Source organism: Salvelinus sp. IW2-2015, linkage group LG12 (assembly GCF_002910315.2).
Source record: "Salvelinus sp. IW2-2015 linkage group LG12, ASM291031v2, whole genome shotgun sequence".
NCBI classification, from domain to species: domain Eukaryota; kingdom Metazoa; phylum Chordata; class Actinopteri; order Salmoniformes; family Salmonidae; genus Salvelinus; species Salvelinus sp. IW2-2015.
Genome location: NC_036852.1, coordinates 9,861,713 through 9,870,583, shown reverse-complemented (window position 1 = coordinate 9,870,583; position 8,871 = coordinate 9,861,713). Strand labels below are relative to the sequence as shown.

The following is an 8,871-nucleotide window of genomic DNA, read 5'->3' as shown; positions in this document are numbered from 1 at the left end:
CCTCTGTTTCCCCCATGTCCTTGTCCGTAATTGTTTGTTGTAGTGCTTGTGAACGGTATGCTGGTATTGACCGGGTTTTGTTTGACCCATTTATTGTATTATTTGTTGACGGTGGTTTATGGTTATTAAACACAACCGTTGTAAATCAGTTTCCTCTCTCCTGCGCCTGACTTCTCTGCCGCCAGTAGCATCGCAATACAACAGCAGGGACATGAAAGATATGAAATGTTGGCCTATGTTTCCCGATCAGAGTTTCATTCAGATTATTAGCTAAATCTGATCAGATTGTATTGCTTGCAAGGTTGCGTGCTTCATGTATCGTGTGGATGCTAGTTGAATTGGTTTGAAAGATATTCCGACCTCTCCAACATATTAATAACCTATGTATTTAATTGAAACCGCTGTTACAGATGTAGATTTCTTTTACATATATACCACAGCTGTATTATGGACATGTGATTGAAAGAATGGCGCTGCAATGGATAACTGCCGTTTTACCCAGGACCAAGGAGCGGGAGTACACATGACAGTAACCCCCCCCCCCCCCCCCGACGCGAGGCACCAGCCGCAGGACAGAGCACGCGCCGAGGACGAGGAGCGGGCCGGTCCGGACGGCGAAGGTGGAAATCACAGATGATGTTGGGAACACCGCTCCTCTGGGCCATACCCCTCCCAGTCCACCAGATACTGGAGCCGACCCCCACAACGGTGGGAGTCCAGTAGAGATCTGACGGCATAGGCCGGACCTCCTTCAATGTCCAGGGGGGTGGAGGGGTGTCGTGGGGGACAGCATCAGCTAGGGAACCAGGAACCACCGACCTGAGAAGGGAGATACGAAAAGAAGGTGAAATACGGTAGTCACTGGGAAGCTGTAACCTATACGTCACCTCGTTGACCCTCTGGAGAACCTTGAACGGACCCACAAACCGGGGGCTCAGCTTCTTACAGGGCAGGCGGAGTGGGAGGTTCTTGGTAGAAAGCCAGACACGATCCGTAGGGTGGTACACAGGGGACTCACTGTGGTGCCGGTCTGCCAGCTCCTTTTGATGGTGGACAGCGCGCTGGAGTCTCACGTGAGCATCGCTCCACATTTCTTTTGCGCACCTGAACCACTCATCAACCCCAGGAGCTTCGGTCTGGCCCAGGGTCCACGGAGCCAGGGACGGCTGAAAACCCAGAACACACTGGAAGGGGATCAACCCAGGGGGGGACTGACGTAGCGAGTTCTGGGCGTACTCCGCCGAAAGGAATCGAGCCCACTCTCCCTGCCGGTCCTAACAGTGACTCATCAGGAACCTCCCCAGCTCTTGGTACATCTTCTCCACCTGCCCGTTGGACTGAGGTCTATACCTGGAAGTGATGCTGGCCGTGAACCCGAGCTTCTCCATGAAGGCTCTCCATACACGTGATGTGAATTGGGGCCACGGTCGGAGACGATGTCCTCCGGAAGGCCATAATGCCTGAAGACCTGCTGGAATAGTGCCTCAGCAACCTGGAGTGCAGTAGGGAGACCAGAAAGAGGGATTAAACGACAGGATTTAGAAAATCTATCCACAACCACCAAAATGGTGGTGAAACCGTCAGAGGGGAGATCAGTAACAAAGTCAATGGATAGATGGGACCAGGGATGCTGAGGCACGGGAAGGGGAAGGAGTTTCCATGCTGGAGCCTTCCGGGGGGGATTTGGTTTGGGCACATACGGAACAGGAGTTGACGTAATGAGTGACGTCCTGCGCCAAGGTGGGCCACCAGTACTTCTCAGAGATGGATTGGGTAGTGCGAGAAATACCTGGATGTCCAGCTACGACAGCTGTGTGTGCCCAGGTCAGCAGCCGGTCCCTTATCCCTGTGGGAACTTGGAGGCGCTCGGGAGGACAGTTAGTGGGTGTGGACTCCCTCTCCTGAGCCTGGCGAATGTTCACATCTATGTCCCAGACCACAGGCGCCACGACTCGGGAGGATGGGATAATAGGTGCATTCTGGACAGGACCGAGCAGAGTGTTGCCCCACTCTTCCACCAATTCAGTTCATTGGCAAGGCAAAGAGGAACTTTGCAATTAATTGCAATTCATCTGATCACTCTTTATAACATTCTGGAGTATATGCAAATTGCCATCATACAAACTGAGGCAGCAGACTTAGCAGCAGCAGCAGCAGAACATTTATATTTGTGTCATTCTCAAAACTTTTGGCCACGACCGTATATAGCGAAGTTATCTCTACTAATTGTCTATTTATTATTACTTTTATTATTACATGCTATTACTTTTCTATTATTTCTCTATTTCTTTCTCAATTAATTGTTGGGAGGGGCATAAGTAAACATTTCACTGTTTTTCTGCACCTGTTGTTTACAATGCATGTGACAAATACAATTTGATTTGTAATGCATCGAAAATTCTACTCCTTTTGATAGGAATTATCAAACGTATTTTCTTATTCATCTTATTTTTCTGTAGCTAAGATATTCGTATATTGACTGACTGCATACTGTTGGCCTATTCCTGTCTGTAGGCTATGATGAGACACAGCGTTCAGATGGCATTTTTGTGTGAGGTATGATGTCTTTGTATATACTGTCATCTACTGGCCATATATGAGATTGCGTAACATTATATTTGAACATGCGTGTGAGCCAGGGGGCGCTAGGACGCGGTTCAGGCAGTAGTGTTTTGTAAGAAAATGTCGATTGCTGAGTCATGGAATACGTCGCTCCATGCATGCCGCAAGAAGAATAAAGACAATTTACAAGTGGATACAAAAAGATGACCATTATTGTTATTTTTGACTTGTAAAATCTCTTTGCGTAAAACGGGATATTTGTTGGGAGCTTCAATTCACTAAATTGCTTTCCAGCACCAGCTTATCTTGAGAATGTGAGTGTTGTATTAAAAGCAACAGATCTAAGCTTGCTAATGTAGATAGCTAGCTATCTTGATAGGTCAGACAGATAACGCCACAAATGTATTTTTTTGATTTAACTAGGCAAGTCTCACAAATGGTAGTTAGAGAAAAACTCTACTGCTAAGGTTATTCTGACGCTCTGTTTTTGTTGTCCCATTGTTTAAATATGCTCTGTCTGTCAAAGAGCGGGCCACCAAGAAAAACACGCTAAACAATGCCACTGGAGCAAATGCATCTTGATGTCCATGATAATATCTGTAGTGCTCAAGAAATGATTCCAGGAGATCAACATCTGAAACATTTGTTTAGAAAGTTCAATGTCATATGACAACAAAAACATAAACAATGGAGTAATAGGGGTTAATAGTTTTGGGCGGGTTATGATAAGGTACAGTTCTTTCATTACGATACGTTATATACATCCAAATGAATCATTTCATTAGCTGAAATTACAATATGCACTCTGACCTTTCTGAACTGGAGCTTGTGAGGGCTTCGTTACGACATATCAAACTACTCCATTGTACATTAGCCATCTGTCGGCATACCACTGTAACCTAATTCTATTATGATATTTTGAATGAATATCAGTTGATGAAATGTGATGTGTTAAGTGCCTTGACTGAATCAGAATTAGTCCACCGCCCACTCCAGATGACTGGCTGGGGTGCTTTTAGGAGCCATGACTGAAGCACTAACCATATTGTAAAGTTCACAGCCCGATATAGCAGGGTTGGCCTGGATCTCTTAGGCCTATTAGGTCTGTGGAATGATTATACACTAGGAAGAGATGCTTGCTGTGTTTTACTTCAAAGTACAACACACACGCTTCATGGAGATTCAATCTGCTCTTAACCCTGATACATTACGTAGGGTATAGCATGTTTGTTCTGCAAAATAATGAACAGGTGTTCATTGTGTTGACTAACTTAACTCCACCAGCAGCGATCTGAAGTCATGAATGGAAGAAGTTAGACTAGTTCAATTTCATCATGAATAGCAGTTTAGAGTAGGATACAAATAGGATCCGGTGAAAATACTGCAGAGAATGTATTTTTGAAAACGAATTTCATGCAATCAACTGTATGATTTCCTTTGCCTGTCCTGCCTTTTTCAAATCTCTTAACATACATGCGGACCAGGTTTATGATATTGAGCCCTATGTGTAGGCTTAATGTGGTGGTAATATGTCTGTTATAGTGAATACTCTCTTACCCTTCCCTGTCTCCCCAGCTCCCAGCCACCATGGTAGTAGTGCAAAGCTACTGTGAAGCCAGCGCTTCCATCTCTGAAGCCTGGCTGGAGGGCGGCATCTCGCCCTGCTTCTACTTCACCCTGGTGCCCACCGTCCTGCTTACCCTCTCCTCCTTCTTCGGCACCTTCCACTGCGTCTGCTACCGCCGCCACGGCACCGAGATGGAGCCCAAGTTCGTTCCGCGCTCGCGCCTCTATGGCCTCCAACTGGCAGTCTCCCTGATCCTCCTGCTGCAGTTCCTGGGGGGGCTGGTTTGGAGGGCGGCCGGAGGAGGGGAGCTCCCTGGCTACGTGGTGCTGTACGGCCTCCTGTCCATGCTGGGCTGGGCCTGGGCCGTGGCCCTGCTAAGGCTGGAGAGGAAGAGGGTGCTGGTGAGGGACCGGACTCGTGGCCACAGCACGGTGCTGCTGCTCTTCTGGGCTGTGGCATTTTCAGCGGAGAACCTGGCCTTCGTCTCCTGGGCCAGCCCCTACTGGTGGTGGCGCCTGGAGAACACACAGCAGCAGGTGAGAGAGGACCAGCGGTATTGTTGAGGGTTTAACATTATAGAATGTCCCCAATAGAGCTGACGTGACTCCTCCCTCTACATATCACTCAAAGAGACACGTCTGTTCTACATAATGTATTTCTATCTGAATGTTTCAAAACCTTGCCTACTGAACATGGCACTGGGGTCTGTTCAGGAGGGTGTAGCGTTAGAGGACCTTCCGATAGAAATGTATTTGTGTAGAATGAACATGTTTAACTGTCAGGTTAAGTTGGACATGGTGTTAGATCTGTTCCTTGCATTTCTGTCTGCATCGTTCAATCGTTTCACCTCTTTGAATTAACCCCACAGCTCAACCCTCAGTGAGGATAAACTGCCATCTCACTCCCTAGTTTCATAGAGGTTGTTAAAACGTTGGCATATAATGTTACTGGCTATTAGTATTAAACTTAACATTGAGTTTTAACACTCCATTATACTAGTGTAATAGTGGGCTTTCTAAAAAGTAAGTTAGTCTACCCATAGGGTGTGATACTGTATCTGCGTAAATTAGACACATAGGCTAGGTTTAATGTTTCTTATGTTTCGTGAATCCCATTTCGTAATGACTGTTGTGATGGTAAAAATATATATATATATATATTACAAAGCATTTTCTCACAAGAAGACTGCTAAAATAGAAACTGGCATTCCAACTATGACACAGCAGTGGAAGGGGGTGGAACCATTATGATTAGTCAGCTATGAGGAACTCTAGAAGTGCTGAGTCATTGCCCCATCTTGCCATTCTACTCCCTCTCCCTCTGGCCACGCCCCCAAATATACATTTTGTAACCAATCAGATCACGCCTTTTCTTAGTCCCTCCCTGTGTCTGTCATTGGTTTTCCCACTCAGCTACTGATATGTCTCCCAGTTGCATTCAGAATGCTTTAGTTGAACACATCTTCATTAGTTTTTTACCAAGCTTTCACCATCTTAGTTCTTCCAATAGGTTGTTATACCACAAAGTATATGACACAGTCCACTGTTTACTTTGTGTCATAACGTGTACAGTAGTTTACTTTGTATAGTCAGTCTGACTGTAACCACTGACTCACCTCTTCTCTAATCTTGAATGTAATCCAACAACTCCTGAGTAAATGACTTTTGAATGATAACCTCGGCCTCACATTGAAGTTGGGGCAGCAGGTAGCCTAACGTTTAACAGCGTTGGGCCAGTAACCGAAAGGTCGCTGGTTCGAATCCCAGAGCAGACTAGGTGACAAATCTGCCGATGTGCCCTTGAGCAATGCACTTAACCATAATTGTTCCTGTAAATCGCTCTGGATAAGAGCGTCTGCTAAATGACTAAAATGTAAATGGTATGTGTTGAATGGATTATTGAAATATGTTTTTTTCTGTGTTTTATGCAGCTTGTCAGTGAGCACTTATTTAAAGAAATACTACACTCCCATTTATTTTATTTTTTTTGACGGCTGACATGCACCATTTTGGGATTGTATTAACAGTCCCATTGGGATTGAATTATCAATGGACAACACACTAAAATATAGTTTATGAGTGCAAGATTCCTTTAAAGAGTCAATCTACAATTGCTACATCCATTTTTGGACTAATGATATATACCCATTGAGTCTCGAAGATTATAAGTTATATATGCCTCATGAGCATAGTTCAACTGTCACACCCCATGAGAACCCAACATATGAGCTTGTTTTACTTTTAATGTTTCGAAACATTGTAAATGTAAACAAACAGTGTATAACCTTAAAAGATGGTTAAAACTGTCATTTTGATACCATGGATGGTCAGTCCTTGCATCCGTAGCTCTGTCTATGTATTTGAGTGGTTCCATTTCTCCAGGTCAAAGCCGCAGATTGCCCCTTTAAAGGTTCAGTCATGACTTAGCATTTTTCATTCATTACCTCAGGTGGAATTTTCTCTGTGGTTGATGCGCTATGTCGGCACGGGCACACTCTTCTTCCTGGGCCTGAAGGCCCCGGGATTACCACGGAGACCGTACATGCTCCTGATCAACGAGGACGAACGTGACGTGGAGGGCGGCACTGGCCAGGTAATCTAGTAATCAAATCAAATGTTATTTGTCACATGCGCCGAATACAACAGGTATAGATAGACCTTACCGTGAAATGCTTACTTACAAGCCCTTAACCAACAATGCAGTTTTTACGAAAATGGAGTTAAGAAAATATTTACTAAATTAAATTACATTAAAAAAAAAAAAGAAATAAAATAACAGTAACAAGGCTATATACAGGGGGTACCAGTGCCGAGTCAGTGTGCGGGGGTACAGGTTAGTCGAGGTAATTGAGGTAATATGTACAGGTGCAGTTGAAGTTTTCCAAACGGCTGAAGGTACCACGTTCATCTGTATAAACAATAGTACACAAGTATAAACAACATGGGACCACGCAGCCATCATACCACTCAGGAAGGAGACGCGTTCTGTCTCCTAGAGATGAACGTACTTTGGTGCGAAAAGTGCAAATCAATCCCAGAACAACAGCAAAAGACCTTGTGAAGATGCTGGAGGAAACAGGTACAAAAGTATCTATATCCAGAGTAAAACAAGTCCTATATCGACATAACCTGAAAGGCCCCTCAGCAAGAAAGAAGCCACTGCTCCAAAACCACCATAAAAAAGCTAGACTACAGTTTGCAACTTTACATGTGGACAAAGATTGTACTTTTTGGAGAAATGTCCTCTGGTCTGATGAAACAAAAATAGAACTGTTTGGCCATACTGACCATAGTTATACAGTATTTGGAGGAAAAAGGGGGAGGTTTGCAAGCCGTAGAACACCATCCCAACCGTGAAGCACGGGGGTGGCAGCATCATGTTGTGGGGTTACTTTGCTGCAGGAGGGACTGGTGCACTTCACAAAATAGATGGCATCATGAGGCAGGAAAATTATGTGGATATATTGAAGCAACATCTCAAGACATCAGTCAGGAAGTTAAAGCTTGGTCGCAAATGGGTCTTCCAAATGGACAATGACCCCAAGCATACTTCCAAAGTTGTGGCTTAAGGACAGCAAAGTCAAGGTGGCCATCACAAATCCCTGACCTTGTCCTGGCACCACACTGCCAGGTCTCTGACCTCCTCCCTTCCTGGTAATCTGTCTGGGGCCGCGGCCTTGAGAATTTTGACCTGTTTAAAGGTCTTGCTCACATCGGCTACGGAGAGCGTGATCACGCAGTCATCCGGAACAGCTGGTGCTCTCATACATGCTTCAGTGTTGCTTGCCTCGAACCGAGCATAAAAGGCATTTAGCCTGTATGGTAGGCTTGCGTCATTGGGCAGCTCACGGCTGGGTTTCCCTTTTGTAATCCATAGTAGGTTGCAAGCCCTGCCACATCCGATGAGGGTAAGAAGCCGGTGTAGTAGGATTCTATCTTAATCCTGTATTGATGCTTTGCCTTTTTGATGGTTTGTCTGAGGGCATATCAGGATTTCTTATATAAGCGTCTGAATTAGTGTCCCGCTCCTTGAAAATAGCAGCTCCATGGCTTCTGGTTGGGATATGTACGTACGGTCACTGTGGGGACGTCATCTATGTACTTATTGATGAAGCCGATGACTGAGGTGGTATATTCCTCAATGCCATTGGATGAATCCCGGAACATATTCCAGTCTGTGCTAGCAAAACAGTCCTGTAGCTTAGCATCCGCTTCATCTAACCACTTCAGTATTGAGCGAGTCACTGGTACTTCCTGCTTTAGTTTTTGCTTGTAAGCAGGAGTCTGCTGGTTGCACAGGTGACGTGCTGGTAAAAATTAGGTCAAACCGATTTAAGTTTGCCTGCATTATAGTCCCCGGCCACAACCCTTTTTGTTGTTGTTTATTGTCTCTGTCTGTATTTATTAAGTTCATAATAACCCCCTAATATCTCTATCTGTACCCCAGCTCCTGTTGAATAGGGCAGAGGAATCCCAGTCTACCTGGCAGGACTTTGGGCAGAAGGTGCGTCTGCTGGTGCCCTACATGTGGCCCAGAGGCAGCATGCTGTTACAGGGCCTGGTGCTCCTCTGCCTGTGCCTGCTGGGTCTGGAGAGGGTCATCAATGTCTTTGTGCCTATCTACTACAAGAACATTGGTGAGAGAGCATCCCTCGTTTCGTAACATCTCCCCTATATCCAGCTTTTATCTGGATGCCTTTTTAAATTCCTACTTGTTGCTGTCACAGCCTTATTGGTTGCGTT

At 45.3% G+C, this 8,871-nt stretch overlaps 1 protein-coding gene across 1 annotated transcript in view; it reads left to right on the top strand.

Annotated features, from left to right (window-relative positions):
- Nucleotides 1-2,683: 2,683 nt before the first annotated feature.
- Nucleotides 2,684-8,871, top strand: part of LOC111971019 (ATP-binding cassette sub-family B member 6-like) — a 30,440-nt gene continuing 24,252 nt past the window's right edge. The window contains exons 1-4 of the mRNA XM_023997817.1: nucleotides 2,684-2,876; nucleotides 4,138-4,665; nucleotides 6,578-6,721; nucleotides 8,576-8,765. Coding sequence (XP_023853585.1) covers nucleotides 4,150-4,665; nucleotides 6,578-6,721; nucleotides 8,576-8,765 — 850 coding nt within the window. The 5' untranslated portion in view covers nucleotides 2,684-2,876; nucleotides 4,138-4,149. The remainder of the gene's footprint in view (nucleotides 2,877-4,137; nucleotides 4,666-6,577; nucleotides 6,722-8,575; nucleotides 8,766-8,871) is intronic.